This window comes from Bos mutus, chromosome 15 (assembly GCF_027580195.1).
Source record: "Bos mutus isolate GX-2022 chromosome 15, NWIPB_WYAK_1.1, whole genome shotgun sequence".
NCBI classification, from domain to species: Eukaryota; Metazoa; Chordata; class Mammalia; order Artiodactyla; family Bovidae; genus Bos; species Bos mutus.
In genome coordinates, this window is record NC_091631.1 from 4,205,207 (window position 1) to 4,221,961 (window position 16,755).

At 39.7% G+C, this 16,755-nt stretch overlaps 1 protein-coding gene and 1 pseudogene across 1 annotated transcript; both read right to left on the reverse strand.

Annotated features, from left to right (window-relative positions):
* Nucleotides 1–3,771: 3,771 nt before the first annotated feature.
* LOC102277793 (olfactory receptor 4X2) lies at nt 3,772–4,700 on the reverse strand. Its single transcript, XM_005902033.2, is given in 2 exon segments — nt 3,772–4,094; nt 4,097–4,700. Coding segments are annotated over 2 exon segments (927 nt in total).
* Nucleotides 4,701–11,846: 7,146 nt separating this feature from the next.
* On the reverse strand, nt 11,847–12,775 carry LOC102277506 (olfactory receptor 4B1-like; annotated as a pseudogene).
* Nucleotides 12,776–16,755: the final 3,980 nt, after the last annotated feature.

Below are 16,755 nucleotides of genomic sequence, written 5' to 3' on the forward strand. Positions count from 1 at the left end.
AAATAGGTGAAGGACAGTTTGGCAATATCTAAAGCAGTTTTATTTCTAGAATGACACTGTAGTTTAGTTGCACATGTTTAAATCGAAGTTACTCTCTGCAACACTTCAAAACAATCCAAATATTTATCAGTGGAAGACTGGACAAGTAATGACAGTATACCCGCTCAATGAACATGGAAAACTACAAGAAAGGGGAAGCTTTCCTTGTACTAATATACAAAAATTCCCAAGATATATTTTAAGTAAATAAAGCAAATTTCAGATGATTTACATAGTATGTCTGTGTAAAACACAGAGATAAAAGATATATATATATACCCACTAGATAAACAATTTTCTTATTTTTTTTTTTTTTCTTTTGGGGTTTATTTAAGCAAATACTAAAATATATATATATAATATAATATATAATTATAATATGATATAAAATATATTATTAATTATGTTTTATTTGTATTAATAATTATAATGATCATATATATTAATAATTATATAATAATACATTATTATATATTATATTATATAGTATATATTATAATATGTTATATTATATAGTATATATTATAATGTTATATTATATATATTATATAATGATATATTTATATAGTTTCATATATATTTATATATATGTTATATTATGTACTATATAATATATAATATATATAAAATATAATATAATGTATAACATATAATAATTATAATATAAAAATAATTAAAATATAATATAAAATATAATATATTTTATATATAAATATATATTATATATTATAATATATGTATATTTTATATATTTATATATATGGCTTATTTAAGAAATACTAGACTACATATATAATATAATATATAAGATATATTCAGAAATATAATTCATATATAATTATATATAATATATATAATGTATATATATACATTTAATTTTATATATATAAATATATTGTATATATAAATATATAAAATATAATTATATATGTTAATTATATATGTTAATATATAATTAATTTTACATAATATATTGTAATATAAATATATAATAATATATGTATATATAATAATATATGTATATATTATATATTATATGTAATAATATGTAATATAATAATATATGTATATAATAATACTATATATACATACATATACAATATATAAAATATATATCAAAATTGTATATACTATATTATTATATTTATATATAATACAATAATTATATCATATAATTGTATATAATTAAATATTATATATAATATTATATAATAATATAATACAAATATATAATATATATTATATATATATACTCTAGTATTTGCTTAAAGAAATGACAAAAGAAAACTAAGAAAATTGTTTATCTAGTGGGGATGTGGGAATGAGGAAAAGAATGGAATGAAACTTTCCACTTGGCTGTCTTTTTATTTTGTTGATGTTTTTAATGTTAAGAATATATTATCATTCCACAAAATTAAATTAAAATTTTAACTGATTTCTTTAAATATGTAAGTTTAGTTGATCTTGTAAGATAATCTAAACAGACACAATGCAAAAAATCAAAAGAAAAAATTGATTAATATGACTATGTGGAAATGTAAAGCTTTAAACATTAAAAAATTTGTAAATAAGACTTGAAGCTAAATAATAATTTAAACTATCCTACTCACTTACCAAAAAAACTAAAAGTGCAAGTTGTATAAGCTATTTAATTTTCAAAATATTTTAACTTTAAAATAATTTCTGACTTACAAAAAAGTTGCAATAATAATACAAAGGATTCCTGTATATGCTTGATCCAAATATCCCAAATATTAATATTTTATCACATTTTATAATTCAATCTCTCAATTGATAAATAGATAAGCAGAATTTTTTCTGAAATGTCAGGAAGTTGATGCTATTGTTCATTTCCTTTTATATATCTTAGTGAGCAATTCCTAATCCAAGGACCTTCTAAGACATAAAGACATTACAGTTGTCAACATCAGGAAATTAACTGTGAGATAATTTATTATTAAAAATACCTCACCTACAGCACTTTCATCCACTAATGACCTTCATCTAGTACAGGATCCAGTCACAGGGATCACAGGTTACATTTGGTTATCATCTCTCTGTAATCTAGAAAAATTCTTCAATTCTTTTGTCCTGTATTTTACAAGAACATAGGCTAATAATTTTGCAGGATATTCCTTAGTTGGGGTTTCCATGATTTTTTGTCATGATTAGACTCAGGTTACATATTGTGGTAGGAATACCACAGTAATGATACTGTGTGCCTCCCCAGTTTCAATACTGATGGTGCTAACTATGAGGAATTGTTTAATGGGGTGTCTTCCAGGTTTCTCCACGGTAGACTTTTGCAACTAACTTTTGCAACTAATAAATATGTTGTGGGGAGATACTTTGAGACTACATGAAATCTTACTTCTCACCAAGAGAATGTTAAGTGGTCACGTTCAATTCTGTCACGACTACTTTCACAAGGAAGGTTACTACAGCATTTCTAAACCTCAATTTAACATTATGCCTTAAAGGTTTCAATAACTTTTAAAACAGTAAGTTATTTATAGCAAGTGAAAGTGAAAGCCACTCAATCTTGTCCCACTCTTTGTGACCCCATGGACTATATGGTCCATGGAATTCTCCCGACCAGACTAGCAAAGGAGCTTCTTTAAAAAATATAGTAAAATATTTCTATTCACAGATACTGACCTCAGCATTATTTTTTCCCTCAGTGTTACTTATATGACTAAAAAATTAGAAATGGTCTAAACTTCTAACCAAAGCAATGGCTTAAGTAACAGTATATCCATAAGAGGAAATATTTTACAATAATTATAATGAAGTTGTTTGTCAGGGAACATTTAACAGGAGGATTCCTGCCTGCTTTTTTCTATTTCTCAAGGATTCTCTGTTCCTTATCAGTTCCTATTCCAAGAATGAGTAAAGCTGCATGCAGTTCTCAGGACTGAGATCATGGGATGAGACATGCAGTGACTCTTTTCAGCATCAGTGACCTTGTATGTGTTAGACTATCCATATTGTGGCTATTGATAAAATTTCATCCTGTGTAATAGCTGAGTAATCATCTTACTAAAGATATATAAGCCTGCATTTCTGCTAATAAAGCACCTTTACTCCATTAGAGCTTGGGTCTTTCTCTCTCTCTCTCTCTCTCTCTCTCTCTCTCTCTCTCCCTCCTTGGCTGATTCTCTGGAGCACAGAGACCTGTATTGCTCACTCTCCTGCCCGGGCTTCTCAGACTCTCTCGAGAAGGTGCCCTGTGCCTTCACCCCCATCAAGAGGGCGCCCGGTGCCTTCATAAGAGACGCAAGTCCTGTGTCAAGGGCTTTATTGGTTCTCTGCATAAACCAGGGAATATTAGCCTCTTTCTTTCTTTCACTTTCTTATCATCGCCTCCAGACCACCAGGTCCCGGTCCATTAAAGGACCCCAACAGGTGTTAGCATGGAAACCAGTTAGAATACTCTAGAACTAACAAGTCCTGTGAACTGAACTTCTTCCCATTCTGCTCCTTCAGTTTGGACTAGGCATCATTTTTTTTTTTTTTTTTTGACTACTGAAAAGATGGAGGAGATTTCCTTCCAGTCTTTACATCTACTTAGACATAATCTTTTACATTTTTAATGAATGCAACAATATACATATTTTTATTAAAATGTTTATTGTTAGCATTTCTCTGTTTTTATTTTCCTCTATAATAGGATTTTTAAATGCTGGTCTTAGCATCGTTCTAAGCCCGAGGATCAAGACCAAGGCTCAGCCTCTACCTCTCTTCTAGCTTCATTGCTCTGACCCACAGCCTCCTCACGGCCTTCTTCACTTCAGCATTTCTCAGGGAGTAGATGACAGGGTTCAGCAGTGGGGTGATCACCGTGTAGAACACGGCCACCGTCTTGTCCGCAGACAGCGTGGTAGAAGGTCTCAGATAGATGAAGATGCAGGGCCCAAAGAACAAGGTGACCACAGTGATGTGGGCCCCACAGGTGGACAGGGCCTTGCGCCGCCCCGCGGAGCTCCGAGTCCTCAGATGGAGCAAGATGACCACATAGGAGGCTAAGAGGACCACGAAGCTGATCACAGACAGGATCCCCCGTTGGCAACGATCAGAAGACCAATGAGGACGGTGTCAGAGCAGGCAAGTTTGAGCAGGGGAAGCACGTCACAGAAATAGTGGTCGATCACATTGGGGCCACAGAAGGGCAAGCGGAAGATGAGAAGGATTTGGGCCAAGGAATGTACAAAGCCCCCCACCCATGCTGCTCCCACCAGGAGGGCACATGCCTGCCGGCTAATGATGGTGGTGTAGCTGAGGGGCTTGCAGATGGCCACGTAGCGGTCATAGGCCATCACAGTGAGCAGGAAAATCTCAGTGCCACCAAACAAGTGGATAAAGAAAACTTGTGACATGCAGCCCCACAGAGGTATGGCTTTCCTCTCAGCCAGCAGATCTGAGATGAGTCTGGGGGCTGTCGTCGAGGCGTAACAGATCTCTGCAAAGGACAGGTAGCTCAGGAAGAAGTACATGGGGGAGCCAAGGCTTCTGCTGCTTATGACAGTGAGGACGATGAGGAAATTCCCCAGCACAATGGCTGTGTACAGGAGCAGAAACATCACAAAGCAGACTTTCTGCACCTCTGGATTGGAAGAAAGTCCCAGGAAAATGAATTCTGTCACATTGTGTGTGTTAGCCATGATGTAGCCACCAGGAGGCAGGAATTTGGGTGTGTGATCTTAAATGATACAAAACAAGACTCCTTCCTTAAGGAGTGAATTATATCATAGGCCCTTGCATACCTGAAATGCTACCATTCAAACTCTGCAACCTTGGAACCTTCTCAGAAATAGGAAATCCATCTCTGCAATCCACAGAACCCTAGGCTTAGTGACCCTCCTCTCTTAGAACATTTTGGAAATACAGCACTTTGCACATTGAACTGTAGGGCTTCCCGGATGGCACTAGTAGTAAAGAATCACCCTGCCAATGCGGGAGATGCAAGAGATGTGGGTTTGATCCCTGGGTTGGGAAGATCCCCTGGAGGAGGGCATGGCAACACACTAGCATGTTCCTGCCTGGAGAATACCATGGACAGAGGAGCCTGGTGGGCTACAGTCCATGGGGTCACAGAGAGTAAGACACAACTAAAGCGACTTAGCTTGCACACACACATTGAATTTACTGTAATTGTTTTACGTGACCATCTGCCCCACCAAACTGAACTTTGTAGAGCAGGTATTATTTCTTACTACACTCCATCTCCAGTGCTAACTGAAGCACCTGCACAAAATCACACTCACTGAATGGACATAGGATGGAGGAACAGTGCATACAGATCATCCTGGCCTTCCTAGCGCAGCATTTGGTACATCACAGATGTTCAGCAAATACTGAAAGAACAAAGGTCGCCAAGGACCAAGGCCACATCTGCTCCATCCCTGAATCCCACATCTAGTGCAGTGCTTGCCTCAGGCAAAGACCAGACCAATGTGAGAGCGCTTTGTAAAATACCATGGCCTTCCTGGTAGCATTCCCTTTACTTTCAAAGTGGAATTGTAATCACCACATGCTCACAAAACAAAACTCACCCCAGAGTTTCTGTGCCTTTGATGTCTTACCCCAGATCTTTTTTCTACTCTGATCACAGACAGGCAAATAACACCCCAAGAATATCCCTCACCTATTGCAGGTTTCAGAGTTGTACAATTTCAAAGCAGTCAGGCCAAGCTCACAACCAGAGCTCATACAGCTCAGGAGTTGCCAGATGGGAAATTGGTTCCCCTTCCAGCGTTAGGCTTGAGGATGTTAAGACTAAGCCTGATTCTACTAAGCCTAAGTCTACTCCACCTGATTAAAAAGAAGAACACAGAACTCTTGTCTCTCCATGTTCCACAGAGAAGAATAATTCTGGCAGCTCAACCTTGAATTCACCCTGCTAAAGGATACAAGGGGGAAGGCATGGTGATCAAGTGAGAGAAGATTGGTCCCCAGAGAGCTGTGCTTTCCCCTTTCTCATCAGGCACCTGCCCCATGGGAAGCAGGACCTGGGTACTAACATCCCAAACTTCCTTGTAGGTAACATAACTTCAGAAATCAGTAGGGAATATATTAAAGTAATTTCACCCAGTGTTCACAGGGCACTTAGGCTGTGGGTCCCTATACCAAGCAGAGGTCAGTTAGATCCAGCTTTTGCTTATCATGAACTCAGTCATGTGACTTCGCATGACAAGACACCATTCAAAGGATGGGTCCAAGGAATATGGGTGGTATGTCAGAAAACAGATGGCACTTCTCCTGGCCTTTGGTTTGGATGAGGTTACAGGCATCCCCACTTGTCAAAGGTTCACTTTACACCACCACTATTTTCCACTGATACCTGCCTCCTGAAGAGGATTTTTCCTTTTACAGAAAATGATAAAAGGGGGAAATAGCAGCGTTTGTCTTAACAAGTGAGTGTTATAGAGGCAGCACACACCCCGAGCAACGGGCATTGCCAAGCACTTCAGCATCCAGCTGCCATACCTCCCAGCTGTGTCCGTGAGCACCGGTGGTTCACCTTGAATTGTTTTGTGTGTCTGTTAGCAAGACGCATCCCAAGGTGACTGCCCCTTCACTTTACCTCATTTCGGTTTCCCGAGGATCATACAGGAACACTAGTTTTTTTTTGTTTGTTTTGTTTTGGGAATTTGGGGTGTTTCCTGTTTTTATTTACTTCCTTGGCTGTGCCAGGCCTTAGCTGCGGCACACGAGATCTTCCCCTGCAGCACGTGGGCCATCTCCAGTGCCTGGGCTTCTCTCCAGTTTTGGCCCCGGGCTTAGTCACCCTCAGGCATGAAGGATCTTAGTTCCCAACCAGGGATGGAATCGCATCAGCAGCGTAGGAAAGTGGATTCTTAACCACTGGGCCACCAGGGACGTTTCAGGAACACTCTTGATTTTAGATAGAAGGAGAAACTGGTACAAATCAGTGGTTCTTAACTGGGGGCAATTTTCCTCCAAGAGGACATCTGGCAATATCTGAAGACACTTGTCCTTGTCACAATTTGGGTGGAAAATGTTCCTACTGGCATCTAATAGGTCAAAGCCTGGGATTCCAGGACACATCCCACATGAACAGGACAGCCTCCCAAACGTATCTGAACCCAAATCTCAATAATGCTGCCATTGAGATACCCTGATAGAGACATAGCAAGATTTCTCCTAAATTGATCGTTATTGAAACTAGGTATCTGCTACAGGCGAGTCTAGGAACCATGCCATGATAACAACTGCATATGGTCTAAATTTCTTGTAACAAGAGATGTTTTAAATTTCACAAAAGAACTCACATCCCAGGGCCTCAATCGTTTATCATTCGTCAGGGAAAAAAATCAGGGTGTGCTGTCAGCAAAACAGTGTTGCTAGGAAAATGGTTCTTGGGACTTCTCTGGTGATCCAGTGGGTAAGACTTCATGCTTCCAATGCAGGGGGCACAGGTTCAATCTCTGGTTAGAGAACTAAGATCCCACACGCTGTGTAGCATGGCCAAAAAAATAAAATGCTTCTTGCACTTGGCCCAAACTTTCATGCTAATTAAGGAAACTGAATTACGGTTTTAGTCACTTACTTGGGGTTGCACAGTCTCTAAGAGGGTAAACTCAATTTCAGTTGAAGACTCTGGCACCAGACTCAAATCCTTTAACAACCTCACTGTGCCCACATCACTATCCCCCAGGGTTCCCTCTACCAAAACTCCCTGTGGAGACTTCCCTTATTTAATGAAAGAACTCTGGCATTATTGAACACCAGTGTGACCAGTTCAGAGGAAACACAATATTTGGTCTAATATTATAATCCCATTCCTATTTTCACTACTTACTATTCCAGCCTCCTCTGCATCTCGGCATAGACATATGACCTAGTTCTAGTCAATAGGAGCCAGAGTTCCTCCGGGGAATTTCTGGGAAATATTTCCCACAATAAAATGAGAACCTCTCCCTCCCTGCATGGGAGCAGATAACACCAAGAGCTGCTATACACATCTAGCAGCCGTGACGGAACAGACTACAGAATCAAAGGGGCACCAGCCAGATGCTTGGGCATCATAGGAATAGCAAAACAACCCCGGGACCGCTGACCTCCCGACTTCTTGTTGAGTAAGTAAGAAACATCATTATGGCTTACGCCAGGGACGGGCAAATTTCTCTAAAGGGTTACATGGTAAGTCCAGGGACAGGCAAATTTCTCTAAAGGGTTACATGGTAAGTATTTTAGGCTATGTGGACCACACTGTGTCACAGCCACTCACGGCAATCTAACACAAAGACTGCCATAAATAAGAAGTGAAACACTGGGTACAACCATAGTCCAGTGAAACCTTATTTGTGGTCACTAACATTTGAATTATGTGTAAGTTTCATGTATCACAACGTATTACCCTACTTTGATTTTTTTTCAAACATTTAATATGTAAAAACAATTCTTAGCTCCCAGCAAAAACAGACAATGGACTGGATTTGGATTGAACCGTATTTCAGTGGCCAGACACAACCATCCACAAAGAAAAGAAAACCATCTTGTAAAATTATCCAAATTAACATATTAGTGATTAACAATAGTTTCCCTTCTAGCAAAGCCCTACTGCCCTGAAACAAAGCTCCTACTGGGGAATTTCAGATATTAGAATGATATTAAGGGGATGAGGGCACCAAGGAAGTTAGAAAAGCCTTCTGGGCACTCCTATGTTATCACATTGAAAGGGAGGGATAATACAAAAATATAATCTTCTCTTTCCAGATTCAATCCCTGATCCAGAAAGATCCCACATGCACAGAGAAACTGAGCCCATGCACCACAACTAGCCTGTGCTCTAGAGCCCAGGAGCCGCAGCTGAGGAGCCCACGCGATGCAACCACTGAAGCCCGTGCACTCGAGCCCATGCTCCGAAACAAGAGAAGCTTCCGCAATGAGAAGCCCGAACACTGCAAGCAGAGAGTGGTGCTTTGCTCACCACAGCTAGAGAAAATCTGCCCAGCAATAAAGACCCAGCACAGCCATAAATAAATGTAATTATAATCTCTCTCCACATGCCACAATCTTTCCACAAATCCCAGGGTGCTGACACCAAGAGAAAAAGTGAATGAAGCCAATGTTGTACAGGTAGAAGATGACAGGCTGGGAATTTAAGTCCAGGTGTTCCTCCCTAAAATCTGTGCACTCTGCCTAATGGATCTCCAAAGAAGAGAAGGCATTTAAATAAGGACAGCTCAGAAAGAGCTATGATTGATACCAAGCAGTACAAGGAGCTTATCTAAAACACAACATGACATGAACTACTCAGGTCTTGATGGGAAAAGATGGTGTATGAGAAATCAAAAATATTTTGGGTGAAAACACAATCTCAGATGCTTCATACAGAAAGTTAACAAAGTGGCGATTCTATCTTAATCTCACCCAAATCATGACTTGAAGCAATATTTCTTCTGTCATCATTATTCAACCGTATTAACAAGTTTTACTCTCTAATGATAGCATCAGTGCTACTCTTGAGAGTCCCTTGGACATCTAGGAGACCCAACCAGTCCATCCTAAAGGAAATCAGTCCTGAATATCCATTGGAAGGACTGATGCCGACTGATGGGAAGAACTGACTCATTTGAAAAGACCCTGATGCTGGGAAAGATTGAAGGCGGGAGGAGAAGTGGACGACAGAGGATGAGATGGTTGGATGGCATCACCGGCTCAATGGACATGAATTTGAGTAAGCTCTGGGAGTTGGTGATGGACAGGGAAGCCTGGCGTGCTGCAGTCCACAGCGTCACAGAGCTGGATGCAACTGAATGACTGAACTGAACTAAAGTGAATGATAGCACACCTGTTAACATTAAGACGGTAAATGTGGATTGTTTGTTAATTGGAGTGATTCTATAATGCCAAGTGAAAATTTCACCATTTCTATGCAAAGAAAATAATTTTAAAAGTATACTCTAGAAATTGAAGCTTAGAATTGGATGCTGAGGCCATAGGACATTCTTTATTCTTCACATCACTGTGTATGAACCTTGACACCAGAGTTTACATGCCATTCACATATTCTGTTATCCATTAATCTATTTAATTTTGTATTCATTTATTCAACTTTGCTGAGGACATAGTATGTGCATAAAATTATGCTAACACTGAAGTAGAGCATAAAGGTAAGTAATATTCAGCCCTCAAGTAGACTTCAAGGTATACACATCCAGAAATAGAAATAGTATAAAATACACAGGCTTAAATACCCAAAAAGCTGTCCATATAAGCAAAGGGCAATTAGTTTTCAGAGGAAGTTAAGTCTTCCCAACCCAAGGAAACTGGCACAGATTTTATGAAAAGAATGGTATCTGAAAGAATTTTGAGGCCCGGTTCTGACCAGACTTAGATAGTGAAGGCTTAGATAGGTTTAGACAGAGCAGGAGCCAAGGTCTTCTGGAATTGCCAGGGAAGTCTGAGGCCACATAGGCTGATAAAAGGGTCCCTTTATGCCATCACTCAAAATAGACAGACAAGCTTGGTTGGATTCTCAGAACAAGTCAGATACTATTTTGGAAACAAGCTTTTTCAGTCATTTGGTAAATTTATTAGTGGGACCTAGATCTTCATTTGAGCTTGCCAGGTGGGTAGGCAGTAAAGAATCCACCTACCAATGCAGGTGACCTGATTTCAATTCCTGGGTCAGGAAGACCCCTGGAGAAGAAAATGGCAATCCTTTCCAGTATTCTTGACTGGGAAATCCCATGGACAGAAGAGCCTGGCAGGCTATTGCCTACGGAGTTGCAAAAAAGTCAGACACCACTTAGCAACTAAATCACCAACAACAAATCTTTATTTATAAAATAAGCTTTATAGAAATTAAAGAACCACACATATCTAGAGTACCTAAATAATTATATATTTTATTGTTTAATGACAATGAAGATAGAATAAAAGAAAGCTGACACAAATTTACAAGCGTGAATTCTGTGGGGAATTTGGATTTAATGATGGCAGCACTGAAGTACAAGGGAAGTTTGGAATTTTCTGGTGGTGTCTAAAGGAAAAGGAAAATTAAATTCTCATCATCATAGGGCAGTGTTGTAAAAACTAATAAAATAAAATACAACAAGAAAACATGAACAGGTTAACTTTTCCTCTCTTGCTTATATTCACTAAAGTCAGAATGCGTATCTGGTCACCCTATACATATTAACCCTAACACTTTATTTTTTGGGGCTCCAAAATCACTGCAGATGGTGACTGCAGCCATGAAATTAAAAAACGCTTACTCCTTGGAAGGAAAGTTACGACCAACCTAGATAGCATATTCAAAAGCAGAGACATTACTTTGCCAAAAAAGGTCCATCTAGTCAAGGCTATGGTTTTTCCTGTGGTCATGTATGGAGGTGAGAGTTGGACTGTGAAGAAAGCTGAATGCTGAAGAATTGCTGCTTTTGAACTGTGGTGCTGGAGAAGACTCTTGAGAGTCCCTTGGACTGCAAGGAGATCCAACCAGTCCATTCTGAAGGAGATCAGCCCTGGGTGTTCTTTGGAAGGAATGATGCTGAAGCTGAAACTCCAGTACTTTGGCCACCTCATGCGAAGAGTTGACTCATTGGAAAAGACTCTGATGCTGGGAGGGATTGGGGGAAGAAGGAGAAGGGGACGACAGAGGATGAGATGGCTGGATGGCATCACTGACTCGATGGTCGTGAGTCTGGGTGAACTCCGGGAGTTGGTGATGGACAGGGAGGCCTGGCGTGCTACGATTCATGGGGTCGCAAAGAGTTGGACATGACTGAGCGACTGAACTGAACTGATACATACTAATTTTTTTAATATTTTCATTTTTATTGCAATCCTGAGTTTACTTTCCTGCCCCACAACCTCCTCATGGCAATTTTCACCTCTGTATTTCTGAGTGTGTAGATGATGGGGTTCAGCATGGGGGTGACCACCGTGTAGAACACGGCCACCAGCTTGTCCTCAGTGAAGGTGGAGGGGGGCCGCATGTAGAGGAAGATGGCGGGTCCAAAGAACAGGACGACCACCGTGATGTGAGAGGCACAGGTGGAGAGGGCTTTGCGTCTCCCCTCTGCTGAATGGTTCCTCAAGTTAACCAGGATGACAACGTATGAGGACACCAAGAGGAGGAAGGAGAAGATGGAGAATAATCCACTGTTGGCCAACACAACGACCCCCTCCACAGAGGTGTCAGTGCAGGCAAGCTTGAACAAGGGATGGAGGTCACAGAAGTAGTGGTCAATCACATTGGGACCACAGAAGGATAACTGGAGAGTAATAATAATCTGAACCATGGAGTGAACAAACCCCCCCAGCCAGGAAGCAGCCACCAGTTGGTGACACAGAGACCGGCTCATGATGGTTGTGTAGTGAAGGGGCTTGCAGATGGCCACATAGCGGTCATAGGCCATCACCGTGAGCAGGAAGATCTCAGTAACCCCAAAGAAGTGAAAGAAGAATATCTGAGCCACACAGCCCTCCAGGGAGATGGTCTTAATCCTGGAAAGTAAGTCTGTGATGAATTTAGGGACAATAGTAGAGGAGTAACTGATCTCCACCAGCGACAGGTGACTAAGGAAGAAGTACATGGGGAACGCAGGCTCTTACCGACTCTGACCGTCAGAACAATGAGGCCATTGCCCACCACCGTGGCCAAGTACACGGGCAGAAACACCGCAAAGCACGCTCTCTGCACCTCTGGGTCCTGGAAAAGACCGCTGATAATTAACTCAGTCACATTATTGGTCCTTGCCATGGAGTTGATTCATATGCACTGGACTGGAGATAATCAGAAGTCTGCAATAAAATAAACACTGATCATAACAAATTCACCTCATTTATCACAAGTTGGACAGCATAAATCAGTTTACAACAAAAATTTATCATTAACTCATTTATTTAGGCAATATGAGCTCATTGAGCATTAAATATGACCAATCTAACAATAGTTTATATATTAGAAAATGAGGGCTCAGAGAAATGGTTATTCACCCAGGATCACACAGAAAATAGCCCACTGTAGGACTCAGAATCAGGTTGAATTCATAGGGCTTCTTCCAACCCACCACAGGATATTCTGAATTTAGGGAGTCATTCAAGTTCAGCTCTTATATTTTTACCATCTTCATTGCATTTTGATGGATCTGTCTTATTGGGAAATCCCCATGACACACTGCTACTCCTAAATTCTGAATTCCTTCTGTCCCTCATCTTCTCTTCAGGGAACCATCTTCCCATTGTTAACCCTTCCCTTTCCAAAAGGTCCTCTGTATCGTTTTCTTCACTCCAGTCTAATCCTCAGCTCACTCAGGTCAGAGTCTTTCGCCAGTCTTGCAGCTTTAATAACTGAGCTTATAGAACAAGTGCTCAAACACTGTAGAGAGTTCCGCTCAGTAGTATGTCTCCATCATTGCACTCTCACAACTCTTGGCACACTGCTCAAAAGGCTCACAGATCCTGAACTCGCAGAGCTGGTCCTCTGAGAGCACTGTTGTGCCTGACCAGACCACCTGTCCCGGTTCCCAGTTGGTAGCCAGCAGCAAAGTATATGATAACAAGATGAAGATTTCTCTGCGAGTTATTTCCCTGAGCAGACACTTACCCGAGCACCTTTTATACATCTATACACCCTCAGATGGGCTTCCAGGGTGCTACAGTAGTAAAGAACCCACCTGCCAATGTAAGAGATGCCAGAGACATGGGTTTGATTCCTGGGTCTCAAAGATCCCCTGAAGTAGGAAATGGCAACCCACTTCAGTATTCTTGCCTGGAAAATTCCATGGAGAGAGGAGCCTGACAGTCTACAGTCCACTGGGTCACAAAGAGTAGACACTACTAAGTCACACACACACACACACACACACACACACACACTCCCTCAGAGAATACAAGAGAAATACGGATCCCAACATCGGATTCAAAACAATACTCTCTAGATTAAGGTGCCGTGTTAGGCATATTTTCACCACATAGGATCCATGAGAAATAAGGAAGAAACAGTATGAAGACCTTGATTCTCTGCTTTAAATTTTACCCATTGCTTTTCCCCTTATCTCTGATTTCACACTGAAATTTTCAAGAAATACACTTTTGGAAAAGTAAAGCTGCACCTGATCAATAAGGACCAGAACCAACAGAGAAAACAGAAGTCAACGATATAGACAGATGGAAACAAAGTCATAAGTGTCAGAATTCCTCACACCAGGATGTACGCTGAACTTCAAAATTTCCTGAGAGCAGATTACAAGTTTTTGCACTGACACCCACATACACCAAAAGTAACCACAGGAGGAGATGAATATGTTAATTGGCTTAACAGTTGTCATCATTTCATTATGTATATGACCATCAAATACCAAGTTATAAATATGAAATATATACACTAAATATACAGTAAATATATTTACTGTATATTTACTGGATTCTTTACTATTTTTAAAGTTTTTAATATTTAAAAAATTTTAGGATTATGTAAAGTCACTAAACCTGAAAAAAAAAATTATGGCAGAAAGCATCCATGATCCTTGACTTTTCCATTCCTAATTCAGTCCTGTGTACCTGAGAATGCCCTTTATTCCTCAAGTAAATTCTCCTCTCTGCTTAGGCTAGTTTAATGGGTTTCTGTTTCTTGCAAGCAAAACCTCCTAATACGTAAACCTAAGAAATTGATAAATAAAAGTAAATAAATGCATACATAAATCTGAACATCGCTAACACAACAAAAAATTTTAAAATACAATTACCAATTAAAACACAGCTCAAAAATATTCTTTTTATGATAGCCAAGGGAAAAAATATTAAGTACTTTAAAATGTAATACAATTATGCAGAGAAAACCATAAAACTACCACAAGAACACAAGAAAATATATATTTCAAATGGAAAACATATCCATCTCCCCAAATTCTTACATATTATATTTAAATAATAAAAGTTAACATAATAAATTTGACTATCCCTAACTTTATATACAAATTTAGGCAACCTCAATTAAAATCCAATGAAATTTTTCTTTGTCATTTGTATGACTACTCTAAACTTCTTCTGCAGAGGTTAAAAAAGGGAGGGGGGGCTCAGTCACTTATGGAAACAAAAAGAAATTTCCTAGTCAAGAGACAGTTTCCTGGAAGATATTGATGCACGCAGTATAGAAACAACATTGGTACTCATGACCAAATGCAAGCAACATTGATAAATTCATCATAGCACGGTGCCCTTTCCATCGGTAACAGTGTGGTGGACACGAGGCTCTCAGAATCAGGAATACCTGTCAGCATCACAACACCTTGGAAAATCCAGTCGCTGAGTGGTTAAAAGATAAGATTGTGAGACATCGCAAAAATCTCCTTTTACCACATCCTCACTTGAAACAAAGGAAAAGATTGGGACAGTGATAGACTGAAGCTGGTCAGACTGAGCTATGGAATAACAGGAGACCTTCCAGCAACTGTGATGACACCAGCAGCCTCCAAGATGCCCAGGCTTGTAGCTTTGAGGTCATATGTGATTCGTGCCTCTCATTCCCATATCCAGTCAGTCACCACAGTCCGTTAATTTTATCTTTAATCATCTCTCCTGTGCACTTTCTCTCCAAACTTGCCACCCTCACCTTCACACCTGCTGTTGCTGATGCCTAAGTCAGCAAAGCCTCTTAGTCTCTACAACCTCCCACTCCATCCACCCTGCAGATTACAGCCAGAAGATTGTTTCCTGGACCCTTCCTTCCTCAGATCGTCCACTGCTTGGAAATAACCAGGGAAAACCCTGGACGCCTCTGGCTCACTTTCAAAGTCTTTCACAGACTGAGCCATCTCAACCATCACCTTCTTAGCCAACTAAACTTCAACTCACCTCTATTCAACTCAGGGTCCTCTCCTCCCACAAGCCCACACTGTTCATTCCCACCATGGAGCCGCCTTCATCCAAAATGCCCTCTCCTTTTCCCTTTCAATCCTATCCACCTTCTAACCCTAATTCCAGTCCTGTGCATTCAATGAATCTTGTGAAATATGTGTGTGTGTATGCTCATTCAGTCATGTCCGACTCTTTGTGACCTCATGGACTGTAGCCTTCCAGATTCCTCTGTCTATGGGATTTTCCAGGCAAGAATACTGCATTGAGTTGCCATGCCCTCCTCCAAGGGATCTTCCTAACCTAGAGATGGAAGCCAAGTCTCTGCATCTCTTGCATTGGCAGGCAGATTCTTTACCATTGAGCCACTGGGAAGCCCTCTCATGATTAACACTCCAACTCATATGTATCTTCTCTAAGCACTGAAAGAATAGTTTGGTGATTTATATTAAATGCATAGCAAATCAGGCTACTACTCTACCTAAAATATATCAACACCTCCGTATTGTCTACAGCACAAATTCCAATATTCTTAGCATGGATTCCAGGTTCTTCTTGAACTGGCCATTGCCTATTTCTGCAACTGTCATCCCCAAAATGAACATTATACAGCTATTTCCTAATCCAAAATGTCCTTTCTTCCTTCACAGTGTTTAGTATTCCCTTCTTTTTAGATTGCACGAAGAATCTGATTACTGTAGAAATAATATAGTCTTACCTTTGCACTCTTACAGTAAGTAGTTCATCGTACTGCTTTTTTTTAGCACTTAATAGATTCTTTATAATACTGTTTCTTTATCTCTACCAAGAAATACATATCCTAGTATTCAAAATTATCTGTTTAGTGTTTTTATCATATTTTTATTATTAATTGCATTTTGGTTG